Source organism: Rhea pennata, chromosome 13 (genome assembly GCF_028389875.1).
Source record: "Rhea pennata isolate bPtePen1 chromosome 13, bPtePen1.pri, whole genome shotgun sequence".
NCBI classification, from domain to species: Eukaryota; Metazoa; Chordata; class Aves; order Rheiformes; family Rheidae; genus Rhea; species Rhea pennata.
The window spans coordinates 19,449,158-19,469,345 of NC_084675.1; the positions used below are offsets into that span (position 1 = coordinate 19,449,158).

Here is a 20,188-nt window from a genome sequence, read left to right on the forward strand (position 1 = left end):
GCTCTTATTTCTTTCTGTGCAATTTCATTTTCTAAAAGGGAAAAACACTATTAAAAGCTGTAAGGCATGATTTGTTAGACTGAAACTAAGCGCACATATACCAAAGCAAAATGCATTCTAAGGTGCTGTGTTTGTGAGAGGTGCTTGCCCAATATGTGTGATGCAAAATGGGGATGCTTTGTGAAGAAATCATCCTTGTAAAGCCATTGGTTCTGGTCATCAGACTCTATCCAATGCTTTAGTGATGATGCTGCTGATCTATTTGGGAAGTTGGCTGGCTCTCAAGGCAGAGTCTCTTCTCAAAGGCTGTTTCACAGTGAAAATATGCTCAGTGCAGCCGAGTGCATGAATGAAAAAGCCTCTGGTACCTTCTAGTCTGGCAAAATGCAGCACAAAACTCAACTTGTTCTGTCCTTTCTACTGTCCCAGGTAAGAAATGTGTGGGTTTTTTTCCTTGCTTTCTTTCATCTTCCTTCTCTGATGTGCTTTTTTGGGGTTTGGAAGTATTTGTAATTCAGGTCTGATTTCTTAATAATTATGCATTGCTTGAATTACTGCTGAAAGATGCAAGATCTCTGCTATAAGGCTGTTGCTAGGAATGTAGCCTCTTATAGCTTTCTGATTTACAATTACAACAAATTTGCTGTGTTATAGTATTCCCCCCCCCCCCTTCAGGGAGGGTGATTGGGGGAATCTTTCAAGTGTCTCGGCAGCAGCTGCAGCAGCAATATTTTCTGTCATATCAAATGCTGCAACTTTGATTTGCCTTTTTCCTCCAGCTTTTGCCAGGTAGTAGGCTTACAGGCTGTTATAGGCAGCTCATGTTATTTATTACCTTTTTTTCCCTCCTTTTTAAAAAAGAATGGGGGGGGAGTATAGAGGAAAAATAAAATCAGACCTTGCAAAAGGTTCCTTTCTCCGCACGCTCTCTTGATAGATGTGTAATACTCTGTTAGTGACTTGCTATGTAGTCTTTCTCTTATTAAATGTAATAGATCCCCCTCTGCCAGAAAGCAGAGGGAAAAACAAGCCAGCCTTAAAAACACAGAGCTGCTAAAGCCCCGCTGCTGCTGTCAGTCAGGGGAAGCGACTTGCTGGGCTCTGACTTCTCAATTTCTCCTGGTTGCTCTTTTCCTCCTGCTACTATTGCAGGGCTCACTTTTTGAAAGCACTGGGAGAGGTCTGAGGCTCCTTTGCTGTGCAGCATAAATGCATCTTTTCTTGTCTTAGGAGCCCTATGAACTCTTGCATTTAGTGACTGTGGTACTGGCATCCTGTGCCCTGAGTAGAGTGTGTGTGTGTGGTTTTTTTTAAGTTAATTCTTTCACTTGGGATTGAGTGGTTTTGTTAACCCTTAGGGGGTTGGTAGGTGTTTGAGTGCCAGACTTGTGCTTGGGACACTGAGCCTGTGCACTTGTGTTTGTGTGAACAGCGATCTCTAGAAGGAATTTGGTCTGCTTTTTCAAAATGGGGTGGTATTCAAAAGGAGAAAATAGTGAGGTTTTGCTATTGGGAGAGCTTTACTGCTGAAGGGAGACATGCCAAGAGCCTGTAAGTAGGAGGCAGCTGGATGAGCTGAAGGCATAAATGCTGCAGATCAAAGCCTGGATGTTTGGGTCCTAGCTCAGCTGGCTGAGGGTAGAAAGCATGCCCCGGGTGCCAGAAGTTATGGGACAGTGGGTGATGGTGACGGGGAGTTCATATGAGCAAGCCCCACTTCAGGGAGCATAATAAATGGGATTATGCTGAGGGCTTGGGTCTTCCCATAGCTAGGATGTGTGCAGCTGTGCAGGGTCACAGGTGCAGAGCCATGATGTGCTGGTGAAGGACATGGCTGAGGTGTGGAGCAGCCTGTGCCAGGGCTGTATGCAGGGTATTTAGTGAAGGCTTGGGCTGAAGCTGGCGGATGGCGCAGGAGAGCTCTGTGGCGGGAGGGGATGCTGCTATTCCTGGTGAGGGCTGGTGGTTTTAGCAGGCTGGGAATGCCTGACGGTGCTGGAAGAAGTTGTGAAAGTGGGCTGAGACCCAAGCGTGGGCTGGGGGAGCGCGGGTGCCCAAGCAGAGGGTGCAGCAGCAGCTGTGAAGGCAGCCTGGGGCTAGGCCACCCCAGTGCCCTGACCTCAGGCTTGAAACCTGTTCTCTGTACTGCAACCTGCTTGGCTTTCTCCATGAGTTTGGGTCCTTTCTGCCTGCCTTTGCCAGCATGCCATACTGAACTGATAGGCTTGAGTTTGGGTTTTCTTTAGCAGTCCCTTATTGTAAAAGCAGTATTGACAGATGTCTAAGGCCTATTAAACCATGTAGCTTCTGTTCTTTAATCAGTAATTCCCTGCAATTTTATAAGGTGCTGTACACCTGATTCTGAAAGCAACTTGAATGTACTTATTCTTAACTTGCAGCAGTAAGTCAGAGTGTAAGTTCTGACTTGTTGGGCTGAGATGAGCTTGTAGTGCTTTAATATAGCTCTGTAGTGAAGTGTTGAATTTGCTCTCTGCTGTCTTCATTAGCATATGTAGCTTTATTTGGCAATGTCTCTACCTGGTGATTTTTACGCATTCCTTAGTTGACTTCCTACATTGTGTCAAAGTTGATTTTATTAAGAGATCATTTTGACTTGTAATAAGGAAGGATACACAAATCTGGTCTCAGGAATGAGATGGCTTAATATTGCTGTGTTAAGGTATGAATTATAGGTGATAGCATGTTGGGGAAGAAAAGAATTATTATATGCTGTTTAGTTTTTCTTTGACACAACCCATGCACAACTTGCATGTGACAGGAAAAGTAAACAGAAGAATGTGAGAAACAACATATTAAACAAATGCAGCCATCTGGCAGTATAGTGGTTGTAACACATTTTGTTAGGATTTTTTTTGTTAAGTGTTTTTTCTCCTTGTTTTCCCTCTGTCAGCAGTAGCAATAATGGCTCCCATAATACAATGCCAGTGGAACTAGTGAAGCTCAATTTTGATAAAATGATGTCTAAGCAATAGCAATTCAGTATTGTAATACTTTCTGTAGAAGTAGAGGAGAGGAAGATCTCCATTTCAAACTAATGATGGCAAAAACTTAGTGTAGAAATTCTGAGAAAACTGCTGGGCCTGTGAGAATATCAAGTGACCAAAAATTAAAATCTTGCATACCTTTTTACTGAAAAGGTCATTTATAAAACTGGTTATTGCTTTTCTTTTCTTGGTCTGCATTTGCGCCTATTAAGGATGGAAAAGCCTCCTTTTGAGGCATTAGAAGGCTGATGTTAATGGGAAGCTTCACACAAACATTCCTCATGAGCTGCTTTCTTGATGAAGGTTATATTAAGCAGGTGGGTGATAAATGTTTTTTCCTCTTCTACAAAGATCTGGTCTGCCCTGCTACTGATTGCTCTGTTCCCACTGAGGGGAAAATTGAATGTTATTTTAACTGGAGCAGCTGAAGACGATCTTTGAAGGAATGCTTTAATTCACAATCACCTTTAAAACTACAAAACATATCTATAAGATTCATATCTGTAATATAATCATTGATCTGAAGTTGACAATAAAAGCTGAGTGTAATCTGGTACCTTGAATTGCACAGTTCACTAGAAAATATACAGTTAGCAGTAAATACCTACAGATTTTTAAATCAAATAGATTCTTTCAGGCTTTTCCCAAAGGATATTTTTCTAAAGCTTATGGACAAAGTATTTATTCTAAAACAGAAGTTGTTAAAAGGACTGCTTTTGTATGTTAATGCACTTCATGCAGATAGACGAATCTAGCAAAATTTGAGTAAAGCATACAAGACAAGGGAAGAAAAATCTCTGCTGGATAGCTCAAACAACTCAAGTTCCCCAGAGGGAAACTATATGAATCAGAAAACTATAGATTTTTTTTCTTTACAAGTTTATCAATACAGTGAATAAAGAGAATTAGTTCTAGAACAGTTTCCCAAATACATAGCTTAAGAATGCAACAATGTGGGCTTTTATTTTTCAAATTTCTCCAGAAGAGGGCTCCATGCACAGCTCAAAAGTCAACACCAATATGTAAAAAGCAAGGGAAATTTATCAGCTTCCAGAAAAGGAAATATCTTGCTCTCACAAACTTTGCTGGAATAACATTAAAGGATTATGTTCAAGTTTTCCTCCAAATGTCCAAATTATGTCCAAATGTTTCCCTCTTGTTTCTTTGTGTTGTTCTGTTTATGATTCTTTCTTTCAGAAGAAAGAGTTCTGTATCTCTGAGCATTTTCAAAGAAAAAAAGTTAAACTCCACTACCAATTATTATGTAGAGTTACCTGTATTGATGAACACTTTGTGATCCAGGTAATGCTCTTAATTCTGACTGTTTCAGGCCATCTTTTTTTGATGCAAAAAGACCTTCTTACATCTTTTGAATGAGATATGCATCTACCAAAACACAGAGCTGTTCTAGCAGTCATGCTATGCTATTTGTCAAATCCTGCCTTGGAGGGAAGTATGACTTATGGCAGTAACTCTAACCTTTTTAAGCTGTGCTTACCTGGGACATGACCAGACTTCTTACTGATAAGGAAGGGAGACTTGATACAGTAAATGAGTGGAAATAGGTCATGAAAATGCTGTTGGAGTTATGGCATTACAATTAAAACCACTTTACTACTTGCAATGCTAGCTTTCTATTCAAGATACAGCTTGGGACATGTGTTGGGGCACAGGTTCCGTTTCTGATGATCAGAAACTGGACAAGCTTATTTTGTCAGATATAATACTTGTGCCCCAGACCTTGGGGAATGCTGACTTGATTCTCAGTAACTTGTCAGGTAAGAAACAAGCCTTTCTAACAGGCATCTCTGTATAGCCTAGTGCAACAGGAACTCTGTAGAAATGGTGATGATGGCTATTCAAGGAGGCATGGAGCTCTGCCTTTTGCATTCTTCCTAGTAGTGACTAAGTAAGTAGGCTTTTCCTGTTCTCCTTATATGTAAGGGCAAGCTAGATAACTGTTTCAGTTATACTCTCTGCTCATAGCTGAAGTCGCATCTCGTCTTTGGCTGCAGGATTGTACCCATGTATCAGGATTTTGGCTCAAGTTTTGGATTTCCTAGACCAGTTTAAAAACCTGGAGGAGAGGGGCTTGAAGCAGGAATGAGGCTAATGGGATTGTTTGAATAGTTTCAGGGAAATTGCTACTTTATTCTGCTTGATAGATACTGGTGCCAAGTGTGTGTGTGTATGTATATATTTTTTTGCCACTAGCATTCTAGCTGGCAATTTCCTTGGTGTAGACAAAGAATCAACACATCTCCTCTGAGGAGGAGGTATTTACTGTAATTAGGAGATTAAGTGGGCTATAGCTTTTCCTCTAGTCTGGATGATGTTAGTGGGTTCTTGACTGTGGCTCTATAGTTGCCCTGTGCCCTGTCCTAATCATGGGACCGGTGGGTCCAGCCCAGATGGGAGACTGCTTGGCTGTCACTTGCGATGTTCTGCAGCTAGTGCAATGTTTAGCATATATAAATCAGTAGGCTATTAAATGCCAGATAAAGGAGTAGAAAAACAAGTCTGTGCTCTGTTAACCAAGGCTTCATTACTCAAGGGTCTCAGATTTGCCTGCTGCTTGTTTGTTAGTGTTGACCTGTTATGTGGACAGTGTTCCCTGTCAACAGGGTTCTTGAAAAGCTGTACTGTTCTGTGTGAAGGGAACTCGTATCTCCTACTAGCTTATCCAATATTTTTGCACCATTAATTTTCTTGCCTGAAGAAAAAGGAGGAACTTAAGACTTGATTTGATGGAGTTAGGCTGTTCTTAGAACAGTTTTAACCAAAATGATCATGAGCTATTGAGTGGGGTGTAAAAGAATCTCTTCAGCACATGGCAGTTCCTCAGTATCTCTAACCACTTGGAAAAGCTGATTAAGCTGTTTAAATAACTTCTGGTATCTGTGATAGCCCATTTATGGGTGGCTAATTGTTATCTAAATGGGTCTTGTTTTTAGCAGAGGTTTTGAGGAGTCTCAAAACTGGGCAGTTCTCTGGAATCTTTAACAGCTTTTATTCCCTCAGCATTCTTGGGCTCTACTTGATAAAGGTGCTGTTACCAAAATTATCAGTTTTGGTGGTGGTGTTTTTAAACTAATAATAGCTTTCTCTTTTAGTCTGACCTCCTTTGTTCTGTTGCCATCAAGGACTGGTGTTTAATTCCATATCAGTAATCTGCAGTCTGGTATGTTAGGAAGAGCAAGTAACTTTTCTGTATTTGAAACTTATGGGCTAATAGGAGTACAGACAAACTGTTTCCAAAAATTTTTAAGTTTTTTGGCAAATGAGTACTCATGGCAGATGGACATCACAGTACTTGTCTGTAACAAGGACTCAGAATGCTGCAAAGTACAGTTACTAGGCCATCAAGCAGTCACAGCACTGTTCTAGCTGCATGCAAAGAAATATGTATCAAGGTTGGAACAAATTATAGGATTACATCTTGGATTTAGGATGTAAAAGATGCCCACTTGCGAACATCTATACTTGTAAGTTGTGCTGTTCTGAGCTATTACTTACTACTTGCACAAATGGTGTGCTGAAGTTTGCTGTTGCCCCTTATTTGCTCTGCTGCAAAGTTGGCAAAGATGAGCTGGAAATGCCGCTGAAGGACTACTGATGGTGTACATCAATGGTGCTCCTCTGTATGGATTGTAACAGTCTGTCAGAGGTAGAGATAAATAACTTCTCATACTGTGTCAGATCAATTCACAATCTTTGCTAGTAGATGGGTTTTGTTTGAATTGCTACAGAGCAAAAAGCATGTTAGAACATACTTAACGTGCTGATAATTGGCTCATCTACTTACAGACTTTTAATAGATTTCTTTTCGGTGTCCTGGTGTAACTTGGAATTGTAAGAAGAATCTGTTCAAACTGTCTTTAAAGATAACGCTCCTGAGCAGAGTCACCTGCAGGTGGGTTTTCTAACCTCCTCAATAAAAGCAAAGGCCATCAGCCTTTATATAGTCCCAGTATGTAGGCAGAAGGCCTAAGCTGCTCTAAACTCATTTAGATCCAATAGGGAGCTAATCCAGCTTCCATAAATTAGGAATATGATCATAGCTTGTACAAGATGAGAAAAATATCACAACATTGTCCCCTCCCCAGCCTATTTTAATTTTCTTGATATAAGATGGTCTTTAAAGTGTGATAGGCCCATTCCCTCTTTGAGCCAACTACCAGTAATGGCTTGGAGAAACAAACAGAACCCTGGGAACAGTTTATCCAAACTCTCCTATCTTTCCCTGACAAATTTGCTGGTTTTGAGCACCAAATAAGGTGTTTGTAGTCATGCCTCTAGAGTCAGCCTTCTGTTCTCCCTGAGGGACCACTCCTTATCAAAAAAAACTACTACATTAAAATAAGAGCTGAACATATAGCTGCTGTATGGTTGACAAAGCAGGAAATCCAAAGCACCTGGTGCTTTGCTACCTAAGTGAAAGGAGATGGAAAAGCCCATTAAAATTCTAACAGCTAATTCCTCCCAGTTAAACCCATTGTTTTCTCAGCTCTATCGGAGGAAGCTGAGTAACTGGGACTGTTCCACATGGCAGGAATGGTTATCTTGGTGGCAGATTTGAGGAGCTTAGTACAGTTGGGTAACTCTGGCCAAATTAAAACACATTCAGTTTGGCTTTTTGCCAAGATAACTGGTCTTAAGTGCCAGAAAGTCACAGATCTTATATAGCATCCTTATTCAGGTGGAATGCAAGCGGGGGGGGGGGGGGGGGGGGGGGGGGGCTGGATAAAGATAAATGAGAATGAAGTTAAATAAAATGGTGCATGAAATTTAGTTTACACTATAGGATTTTTATTGGCCTGCTTCCTGAAGACTGGATTTGTTGCCAGTCCAGGTAGTTTTATTCTTTTCCATGTCTTCTGTTTTCATAATTGATGATCTGATTGAGCTAACTGAGGCTTTGAACTCTGTATGAATTTTGACTTGTGAATATCAATCTCATTCTACTGATACAAAGCTCTGACCTGAGTACTAAAATAGGCCACTATTTGGCCACTTTTTGTTAATGCATGATAATATCATTGCAGAAAATATTACTCAGTGGGATGAAGATGCAAGGAGTACAAGCTGGGATGAGTGCAAGGATAGCGTCTAAAGTCTAGCATAAGTACACCTTTTTGTACCCACCTGCAGTACTGTTGTTCTGAAATAGATAATGGACCGACATTTGCTTCTATGTTGGGGATCATTATTTTGTTCTGTTCTCCTTAATTAAAAAGTTCTCATTCAAAAATGACTGAGCAGAGTACAATCTCTGTTTCAAATAAGTCATTGGTACTTTCCCTTGATTGCAGTTGCTCTGCACTGCAGTTTGGCTATCAGTGCAGAAAGGTTGCATTCTGTGCAGTGCTGGTACTGATTATTGCAATCTAGCAAAGCAGCAGCTTTTTAAATCATTTCAGATACAGCATGTTACCTGGAAATGAGATAAGGATGTACTGCTATGCTGGCAATAAAGTATGATACTCTTGTGTCTTGTGGAAGTGACTTCTGGTCTTGCATATCTCAAATACAGTTTTCTGAGTGTGCAGTAGCGAAATACTATTGCTTGTACTGATGGGGGACAGGTCCTCAGCTGGCATGGATTGATTGCATTGCCCTGCTTAGTATTAGCTAGGTGAAGGATGGTATCAGTGCCATGTGTATTTCTACAGTGTGCATACTGGAAGGTTTACATGGCTTTTATTACTATTATAATCTGAGCACCTTACAAATGGTAATGAATTTATCCGTGCTTCCCTAAAATAAATGCTAAGTTACGACAGGAACATTATTCTGAAATGGGAGACAGCCTCCAACATGTGCCTGTTCCGATGACTTTAGTTCTATTATGTTGAGTAATGATGTAGGCTGCTGTCACTTTTGCTGATATATGTTGATTCAGTAGTGACAGTTCATTGTACTATCCAAAGATTAATTGTGATTGGTGGGAGCCCAGAATAAATTTGGTCTTCAAGCCAATCACACTGGTGTACATATTAATAATTTTGCTGAACTCTCAAGGCTGTAGTTATGATTTGTCAGAGAACTACAAAGCACTGTTCAGCTGATAAGTTTTTATTTCCATATAGTAGAAACTTTTGTTACCTAGAAGAATTCTGTACAGTTATTGTTATAAGGGAAATGGAGTGTGCTTAGCTGAGGTGTATGTGATGGCTGCTGAGGAGGATGGGGCTGGTGGTGCAGTATACTCATCGTGTCTGGAGCCAAAGCAGACAGCAGTGGGTGGTGTATAACTAGATATGCTTCCAGTGTTCAGGTAGGGGAGAAGTGTCAGATAACTTGTGCCCCCAACATGAGACATACTCCCAACAGTGTGTTGTTCCTCCACCGTGTCTGTTTGCTGCTAAATGTTCACATCCCTCAGCGTAGAGGAGGCAGAGGAAGGGCTACTTAAAGCCTAGGCTGATCTGGTAGATGAGCTGCCTGGTAGTGACTGCTCCAGTCTTCTGTCAAGCTCCTGGAAGTGCGATGTTGCTGTCAGAAAACAGTTATTAGCAGGAGGCACCTAAATGCTGGAACTCCTTTTTGGAATTGCTGTTGGCATGGGGAAAGGCAGCCCAAAACATAAGAATCTGTAGACTCATATGGATTATTAAAAGCTAATGCCTGACTTTGGAACGGCTGCCTCCCCCCAGTTGTTGATGTCCCTCAGAGATGAGAATCATCGTCTTGCACTTGTTCTTCAGAACATTATTTTCAATGCTTTTGTTCCTTCGTGAGTCAAAGGCATGCAAGTGTAGCACCTTCTGTTTTGTGTGTGGGAACCAGGCAACGGTTATGGATGGCTGAATGAATCTGGATAAAATAGCAACTAACTTGGTTTTCTGCCAGAACACATACTGAACCTGAACGGAGCCTTTTTTCCAACTTGTTCTTGACTTCTGATTTTCTATATGCTCTGTGTTTGTGGAGTCTAGCTGGGATGTGAAGCAAGCAAATGTGATCATGCACAATGTGAGCAGTCCTCCCTTCCCTACCTCCAGACTGACTGGAAGCATCAGAATATCTGTAATTTCCGTGTTCAAATTACTCTTCTCTGTTCCACTTCATCTGCTCCAACAATTTCAGACAGTCTCAATGCTTCTGAATCTTTCTGTTCAGACTTTCTTCATGAGCTTCTAGTTACTGAAAGAAAATGGCCACTTTAGAGGATGAATTATTTTTTACTACTGTGTTCTAACTTGTCTCTGAGATGGACTTCACTAAGCCCTCTTTGGAGTTAGTGGAAAGTATATCCCTGTTCTTTTTCTTGGTTTTTATAATGTTTGTTGGATGTATTTCTTTTGCTGATAAATGAGAAAATGGAGGGGGCTTTCCTGCTGAACAAAGGGAAAACATGCTCCTAAGGAAAGCTGCATTCCTAGAGCACTTTGTGTTGGTCCTGGTTATTTTCACTAGGTAACCTGCAGATTGTCTGGATTTAACTAAGGGTTAGAATTTAGCCCTGAAGTAATGTGGTAGGCAAATAGGAGCTTTTTATTATTATTACTTGTGTATCTGGGCCAAAAATGCCTTGTGCGTTTTTTTTGTCTGCATATTAACTAAAATTGCAGCTGAAAAGTTTTAACACCAGCATTAAGAACACTTCAAGAAGAAAGCCGAGTGGGTTTGGTGGGCATACCTTTGCCCTCACGGGAAGTAGAGATATTAGTCAAAGAACTCCAGTTTCATATGCCCTGGGACTCTGGTCTCTTAGGACCTGGCTCCATTCTTCTAAGGCAGCCTAGTTTTAGCTGTGTGCATGGACAGGATGATTTAACTTAGAGCTAAGTTTCCTGACTGCCCTATTAATGGTTTAAAGCTGTTCAGCTCTTAAAAAGCCAGAAGTACCAGTACAAGTACCTAGTAATGAACTTGCTGACATAGCTGCTTAATTTCTTGTCCCTTTCCCTTATGCTGACAAAGGAATGTGAGAAAGAAGATCAAACTTTAACACACCAAACTGGAAGGGAAAATGGAACAAGGGAAGAGAGCTAAATAGAATTCAGTGCCTTGCAATTTTTTTTGTAGCTGCTAGGACCCCAGAAATAGCCTTTTATAGTTCTGCTTTGTTTAATGGATATATACCAGAATAAAGCTCAGCCTGACTCTATATGCTTCTGAATATGTGGAAATTTAGACTCTTGTCTGTGAGCTTAGGCTGACACTGATGTCTAGAGCTTGTTCTCATACCCAGATCTGAACATGTCACTGTTAAGAAACAGCAGTACCTGACTCCAGTTTCATAGCATGCTGGTGTATGAGATGCAGGTGACTTAATCCTTTGTGAACTCTGTATTGGTTTCCAGGCTCCAAGCATTCATTAGCTGACCAACCACAGAATGTGCTTCTCTTCTACATGTTATGTTTTGGTGGGACTTTTTGCTCTATGTCTTAATGATATTTATCTATATGCTGCTTTGACACGGTGTTCGTGGTCGTGAAATCCATTGTACTGATGCTTTGGGATGCTTGTTTTGGGCACAGATGAAGTAAAACTTGGGGAGATGCCTTTCCTCTGATGGGTTGAATGAGGAAGGAATGGGAAAGGAAAGAGGACAGGACAACCTAGGGGATAAGATGTGAGGTTAAACCAGATATTGCAGGAGAGTGCCTTGCAGTCTCTTTTGAAACTGCATGCCACTATAATATATATCTCTACATACACTTTTTTTAAACCCATCTGCAGTGTAACATAGCATACTTAGCTGTGTACCATCAAAAGTGAATGTGTCCCACAGAAAATGGAAAGTAAGAAAGGGCCAGAGACCTCTAAGGAAAGGACAGAGCTGTTCCTTCTGGCAGTAGGTATGAAGAGAGTCAGATCTTGGGAAAAGCTGAGAGTAGGTGGTATTTTGTGGAATGAGTTTTAGAGGCCAGCTGTTAAATGCTCCAAAGGTTTCTAAGTTCTGTTCAGGCACTGTGTGGGGGTTTTCTGTATCCTCTCTGTACCCCCCCCACTAATATATCATTCATAAGGGGACTTGACCCCTTCTCTTTTCTAACATCTCAAGCCAGTGGAAGAGCAAAGATTAGAGGGAAGAGAACTTGACTTCAAGCAGGTTTGCAGGCTCACTGTAAGCTTTCTGCAGGTCTTCTGTGCAGGAAGCAGAAACAACCCTCCTGACAACTGAGCATGCAATTTGCATACAATGCATCTACTTTAGTACTGTATTTCTGTGGTATTTGCATGACTCATTCATCTGGCAGTGCTAGCATTTAAGTACTGATAAAGAGGAGAACAGTGTGAATATATCTGGCCTTAAAAAAAAAAAAAAAAAACACTGTAAAGAAATAGAACAACAGGAAAAAAGTTACATGTACAAGAAACTGCAAAGATTGCAGACTAGCATTTTTCCTTGTTTCTGCTTTGGGTCATGCAGGGGCTTCTAGACCTGAGATCCACTGTTTTGCACCTGCTATTGCCATAGAAATGTGTGCAGGTTGTTCTTATAAGCCATATTAGAGCAGAAGTTCAATTCAACTTTTCTTCTGTTTGGGAGTTGCCCTGTAGTTCAGATAAGCCACATCCTGAAGTTCTTACTGTTTGAGTTATACTCGCATAATCAGCATGCTGGGTCTTGATTCACTTGCCTGATGTGCAAGAGTATATTGCAAGTGTAAAGTATCACTGCAAGTGTCCCTTTAAATCAGCGGTGCTGGTAGTTTTCTCCCAAGTTTCTGGGCTGAGGTTACCTCTATACTGCATAGTAAAGGGTGGTGCAGAGGCCTCTGATCTGGCACTGACTCAGAGAGCTATAAAGCTGGAAAACTTGTGCTGCTCCCAGGCTAGCCAGCAGGCTTTATCAGCAGCGCCTCTTAAGGCTGCGTTGAGCAGGTTTAAGAAGCCAGTGATTCCATGGGTGCTGTACTAACTAAGTGTACCTGTGCAGTTAGTGCTGTTGCGGGCTCACTGCAGAGTTTAGCCTTGCCCTGAACTAACCTCTCCTAGAAGGGATTTTTTTTTTTTTTAATAGCACAGAGACTGAGTCAGGGCATGCCAGGCAGGCTATGCTTCTGCTCCCCAGGTCGTGACTAGTCCTATGCAACATGCAGTATTCCGAGTGTGGCTCAAGCGATGGCGAGAACTGAAGTTTGCTTGCCTTTTTCTCATAAAACTATTGTTGCTCTGTGAGCACATTCCTTTGCTTTAAAAGCAGAGGAAGTACACTCAGTGCCTCTCTCCTAGCCTGCGAGTAAGATGTACAGGGTGTGCCGGGTTTTGTGCCAAGCTCTGGGAGTGCTGTTGGGTTTTCAGCAAAGCAAGTGGAATAAATTTCTCTTTAGCCCCTTTGGGAAGGGAAGGAAGGCTGTGCAACAGCTGGGGTAGAATGTCTTCAGTGTTTTACAAATACTTCTGCAGTTAGTACACTGGAAGTAACTTCAGATCCAAAAAATCTTAACTGAAAACAATAGCACTTTTATTCAAAGTATCCTGTTCATCAAGATGTGCTGGTCAAGTCCAGTGCAGGAAGGAGAAACATTTTCCCCTTCCTGTTCCCCATACTTCCTGGTTCCTTATGTAGTCCCTTTCTGTGGCTGTGGTGACATGGATTTCATTAAAAGATGTGCTGATTATTTAAGCAGGTTACTCCAGATTTGTTACTAACTTTCCCTTCTGTACATTTTGTTCTTCAGATAGTTCACTGATTCACAGCTTGCTATGTTAGCCCCTGCAAAACAAAGCATTAGCACACAGAACTTCTGGTCTTCCCCAGACAAGATCTTTTATCTGTCTGCAAAGTTAAGCTCCTTTTTTGCTCAGTCTCCTGGCCCAAAGTGCATTGTGTGGCAGCTAGCTTTGGCTGGGCAAGAGTAGGACTGAGATTTCTTACGAGGAAATAGTTGCAGGTTCAAATGTCCCCTTGTTGAGGGTCTCAGCCCTGGGTCTTCACCTTCCTGGGAGTGTACTGCCCCAGAAAAGTCTCTGTAGACTTTGTTTTCAGATCCTCTTCCATCAGACTGTGTCTTTAACAATCTGAACTGCAAAGCAACATCTCTTACTGCCAGCCACATGCATAAAATTCTCTTGGCTTAGATAAGTTTGGTGGCAACCTTGTCTTATTACCAAATATAGCATAAGTACTGACAAGGCTTCCGGGCAGCTGTGGCTTCAGTGATCTAGGCAGTAAATGTCTGAGATGGTGACAAAGTTGCTTCTGATTTCAGTTCTTAGTACTGAAGCAGATGCACAAATGGACCTAGGAGGGGAGGGTGGCTTGTGCTGTTTCCTGCGCTGTTTGTCAGGACTCCCTCCCTTGAGCTGCATGTTGTCTTGAAGCTGCTGGCTAGTATTCCCATGGGATGGGAGCCTACACCAGGCATGGGGGATTGCTGCTGGCACAGGGTAGGGATAATTGTGCTCACGGTGCTTGGAGCTCTGCTTTTTTCTTAACAGCCTCATCCTTTTTGAGCATCTTGATTTTAAGTATCTGTTGAAGCACTGTAAACAGATTTCCTTATGTTCTGCAGCACTATGTGCTCTGCTACAATATATTTTGTATACTTTAAAGCTGCTAGTGATTCATTAGTTTACAGTTCCAAAAACCAATTCCAAAGGGATCACTCATCTCCCTGGAGTGGTGAAGATATTTTCAGGCTGGCTACACACTGTTATGGCAATGTCTTTGAAACTTGCCTGGTTCAAATCATGTGGCAGTGATATTACTGAAGGCTGCCAATTCAACGGAGAATTGCAGGCGAATTCCATGGGTGGGAACTTGCAATATTAGACATAAGCTAATAATAGTTCCTCTTGACTTCTGAAATGTCAGAATGGTCTTATGAGTAACTGCATTTTAGAAAGATTAACCTTTTGTTTGCTGCCAAGAGCAGTCTCTGATACTTGGCATTACAGCACACCAATAATGCATGGAAGTAGTGTGGAAACTAGGAGTCTTCTCTTGTGAATGGAATAGCTTTGAGATCTCGGGCCTGCAGGCTGTCTGGGATTGCATGATTTTGTCCTGTGTTTGTCTGATGACTAGAAAGGTAGAAATTCTGGATAGCAGAAGCTTAAGATCTAATGAGCATGCCTCTGCCTCATTTCCCCCAACCACAAATGGTTTGGAAACCTAACAGAGAAGTCTCTCTACAGTACTGTTAAAGTTGCTAACACAAAGAAGCAACTCTGCCTTTTTGTAGAGGGGTCGGTTATTCCCTGACAGGCTGTCCCAGAGTCGGGTCTGCAGGGTTTCCCAGGCTTCTAGCAAACCTGCTAGGCAGACTGCTCTGGAGCAGGGACTTCTTGCAGAGGACAGTAACTCCAGTTTGCAGAGAACTCGGAGTTTTGGTTTACTCTATGAAGCAAATAAAACTAAAGTCTCTAAATGTTCTGCTGGCACTAGTTTAATGCTCTTTCCTACACTAGTCACTGATTTCTTTCGTGTCTAGCGCATCCCGTGAGGTACCAGCAGTATGTCTACAGCTGCAGGGTTTGTTGTAAGATCCCTATGGACTGCTGGAGACCGGTCAGTGGTTATGATATGTTGGCTTCAGAGTGGCGGAAAACTGATAAGTCAGAGAACTACAAAAGAATTTTGTAGTCAAACATTGAGGGTGTAACTAACAGCACAGCTCTCGGATGAGCTGAGTTTCAAGAGATCCTAGATGCTTGTCTTCTGTAACTTATCTTCTGCAATTTAACTAAAGTTGGGCACTTGTTTCATCTGTAAACAGTCACATGGAGCTCATACAAAGCTGGGCAATGAGCAGGATAACAATGCAAATACAGAGATAAGGTAGATGATGTATTGAGTGCTTCTGAACTTTGATTCTTTTAGTTAAGAATGTGACATGCATCTTCCAAGGCAGAATTGCATCATTTCATGTCATGAATAACCTTAATGATAGGACATCCCCTTATATATACCACTGTATTTATTCATTTTTTGAGGGAAGCTAAAGCACAAAGCAAGAAGTAGCTTGTGCAAAGTCCTATAGAAAGCTCCAGACAGATAGGATGCAGTCATGGCCCAAGAAACCCAAATCACCTGTCAGTACATGTCCCTGATGCTGAGAACCCAGACAAACATGCCTTGTGGGGAAGTCTTGGAGAGAGTCTCATGTTCCTACTATTTATTAGGCCTGACTAAGGCTTTAATTGCAGTAACTAGTTTGTATCTTAATAAAAGTCCATCCATCTACTTTATTTCTGCAGTGCATCCAGCTGCCAGCGTTTAACCCCCATCTTAAAGATGCATTGTAGTCATCTTGTGACAATGAAGGTATATTTTTAGTGTGCTTGGGGATTTGTGGTTAACAATGATTTCATGCAAGGGGGAAGCTGTATTGTTACCATTTTCTTGTTCAATAAACCTGAAATACATCATTGACATTAATGCATTATTAAAAGTAAAGTAAGATGGAAATCAATGGTTTTTAAGAATAACTTTTTCCCACCTGAATGTCTATATTTCAGGAATATGCTTTCATTTTCTTTGCTCTGCAGATGAATTTAAATTGTATTTGTAAGTATTTTAAGTAAGTTGAGTGTTCCTAAATTTGAGAATAAAAGTATGAAAGATGACTGTCCTCAGTGGAATATTAGCTACTTGGCATCATATGGATCTGTGCATCGAGGCTCATTTAAGTCTCATGATAAATAACTTGCAGCAAATTACTGTGAAAAGATCTTTGTTTTTTAACAGCAACAGTCAAACCAGAGGTTAATCCTAACAGTTAAGAATTAGGCAATTGAATATTCAATCAAACTCCTGAGAGAAACTCTCAAAGTAATATTGGCCAATGTTAGAGGTGTAATTTAAATACAAGTTTTCATTTACGGCCACTATATCTACTTGTTAGCTCAATACTAGTATCTTTTGTTGACTTCTATGTATTAGGTGGCATGCAATGTTGACTGAAGACCTTGGGAAACAATGTTTATTTTTGATCTTTGTCATCATTTTGGCTTCATACTTGCATGATGGCTGATATAACTTAAAAATCCAAATTATGCATTTGCGTAAAGACAGTAAAGCATTTTGTGTATATTTTCTGCTTTTAATGTCTATGGTATTAGCAAGAGACAACAATCAGCTCTTTGTTCTCTGAGGAATCTTTGCAACTAAATTGAGTTAGCATTTTTGTAAACAAAACTGATTTGGAAGAGGGCGAGCCTCCCGGAGCTTTCGGGAGGTGTGCGTGCGTCTCAATGACCTTGCTATTTTCATAATTCTGAACATGATAAGGTGTAAGCCTGTTCTCAATGTTATCTGAGCACTGGCAGCATACTCGGCATTAGTACAATGCATTTAAAAAAAGCCTTTTCTGCAATCTTTACTCAAGGACAAAAAACCCAATTAGCTGACCTGCCTGAAACATGCTGTTGTGTTTCTGTTAAATAAGGTACAAAAATTGCAGAATTTAAATTTGGGTTTTGGAATCTGAAAGCAATTTGGGGAGAGAATTATTTTGCAATAGATAAGCAAAATGAAATGTAAACATTAGTTACCCTAATTAAGCGTGTACTCTATAAATGCATATGAAGATGTATTCAAATATGTGATGGTATTATATACATAAATGTAGGTCAGGTGAAATCAAGAGTTAAGCTTCGTGGGCTTTGTGTCGCACTGCACTGGCTGCTTTTACTCCCAAAGGTTATACTTGGTTTGTAACTCATTATTCTCAACTTATGCTCAGGCCTTAAGAGTAAAGCTTCTGAACTGTTCAAAATGAGTTTGGACTCGGTTAGGCCTTCACTTCCACAAGACTACAGTCTGAGCTTTTTGCATAAAAATATACCTGGAACAGTAGTCTATGTTTTGAAACTATTTATACTTCTGAACACATTCAAGCTATCACCTTGGTATTAAAGGAAGCGAACACATGAGCTGTTTTGAAGAATAAGTGATGGAGTGTCTTCAAAGTAACCTTGTCTAGCTGTGTAGCAGACTTGTAAGAATTTAACAAATATAAATGCATGATGAAAGCAGTACAGGAAAAAACACAGCAATATAAATCGGGTATGTGCGTGGGGCAGTTTGAAGGCCTGGAGTTTTAGAAGTATGAATGCAAATCAGCAGATTTGATAGCTTTTGAAATGCCTAGGTATTATCCAAGAAGAGCATTGCTCTGGATTACACTTTCTTCTCCCTTCCTACTCCCTAGTAAAAGGATGTAGATCTGATGATCCTTAATTCCCTGAGTGGTCCCTGCTCAGGCATGCAGCCTCACAGAGGAGTTTGGTTTGAACAAGCGTGACTTATGTGAACTATAGCCAAAAGGATCTAGGTCTGCAGAAACCATAGCAGTGTCACTAAAATTCTGGAAATACTCCTTCCCTAGAGAATACTGATCAGATGATATTCTGAAAAGAGACTGAAAGCAAAGCATTAAAGTATTTACAGATCTTGGATTCATTGGATGCAACTATATGCAGAGCAATAGAGTAGACTACAAAAAGGTATTTTCTTTTCCCCCGTGGTGAGATGTAGCAGAGAATTGTATATAAAGGAAGAAATAGAACATGTTTCCATTTCCCCCTGCTTTTAAATACAGTGACATGTCCTAATTTAGACCTAATTTTAATTCCTGTAACATTACTTGTAATAATGTCTAAAGTCCTCAGAATTAATTTGACTGGAAAAATTCCAGAAGGACTTTCAATTTTTCTCATTAAAAACATTATAGATGTCTTAATTAGGCACTGTTATTAATGGTAATATTACTCAATTTAGAGCTACACACTTAAGATGTGGTTACCCCTAGCGTGATTAGTCAGAGAAGCTCTGCTACGCAAGGATGCACACTAGAATCTTGAACAGTTAAATATTTAGAGCCAGATGCTCAGCTGGGTAAATTGTGGCTACTGCGGCCTTGGCAGAGCTAGACCAGTGCGTATTAACTGAGAGTTTGATACCTAAGGCTATAAATAATAGTTTTTGGCTGATCTCCCTCATTCTTTCTCCTTTTCTGTTCTTGTACTTGGTTTGCCCCCTCCCCCCCCCCCAAAAAAAAAAATTTATATATATACAGTAGAATAAACTTGTGAAGCAATACAAGCATTCTTGACTTAACTATAACCTGTTTAACTACTAAAATCAGGTTGGAGCACCTCTGCTTGTATTTTGCTCATTCCCCATGTTATCCCAGGAGAATTTCACTGACTTAAGTGAAGTTGCTTGTGATTTAGATTGCACTTCAAGGACCTTTTCACAGTGCCTTTGACTCTAATAGGCTCTCACAAGCTTCACGTTGTGGTAATTTGCTTTACTTAGTGAGGTCCTTCTGCTATGTCTGAGAGTAGAATTAGGTAGAATATTTTATTTGCTTGCCTAGAGGCAAATTTATACAAACTTTTAAAGTACTCTTCTGTAGCAGTTAATGTGTGTATTTTCCTGTTAAAAGATTGAAAGGAGCTATTTGGATTTACTATATCTGTGCCAGGCTTTGTTAGTACATAAGAATCCATGGCAGCTTTCAGTTTATAATTACTGGCTGCCAGTCCCATCCGATGGCACTTATGTTTGCTGTGGTTGTGGATGGGGACTGTTTGCTGCATTGGCTATTGCGTGCTGCTCTGTGGCTATAACTGGGGAGCTTAAGCAAAACGAAATGTCGTTTATGGCTATGATCAGTGTAAAATACTGAGTTTGTTTTTTAAACAATGAAGTCTTATAAGTGTGAGGTGTCTAAATGGAATTGAATATAACAGCAAACTTTTGTGTACTGTTACTTAATCATCCCCAGCATTCAGATTTTATTTTTTTTGAAGAATTTTCAGTGCATACAATATTGCCTTAGCTGTGTACAAGCTCATTTGAATGGCAGGAAAGAAGATCCTGATACGAGTTGTCTGACTCCTGGAGTTGTCATCTTGCAGGTAGTCTAACCACGAAATGAACAGTTGCTCTGCATTCGGGTTAAGATGGACAGATGTGCGTAAGGCTGTTAGAGCGAAAGGCATCTGGATATATAATTAGTATATGGGGTGGTACTGAAATCTCAAAATGGTACAGACATTTGCATCTGTTTGCTGATGTATATAATGACAAGTTATTTGGGGTAGTAGGGTGTGAAGCTTAAAAGAAACTTAATGGATTTTCCTGTAATAAATCATTGACTACAGCAGTGCCATCTTTTATTAGCTTTTGATTTTGTAAAAGCTGAAATTGAGCATAATGTTGCATTTAATTTCAGAACATCTGGTAGCAATATCTACTAGCAGCTGTTTAATA

At 40.6% G+C, this 20,188-nt stretch overlaps 1 protein-coding gene across 2 annotated transcripts in view; it reads left to right on the forward strand.

Moving 5' to 3' along the window:
- Positions 1-278: 278 nt before the first annotated feature.
- Positions 279-20,188, forward strand: part of CDH13 (cadherin 13) — a 480,777-nt gene continuing 460,867 nt past the window's right edge. Inside the window, exon 1 of one of the 2 annotated variants that reach the window (XM_062586341.1) lies at positions 279-429. In XM_062586341.1, coding sequence (XP_062442325.1) covers positions 385-429 — 45 coding nt within the window. In that variant the 5' untranslated portion in view covers positions 279-384. The remainder of the gene's footprint in view (positions 430-20,188) is intronic. The other variant, XM_062586342.1, reaches the window with a different exon arrangement.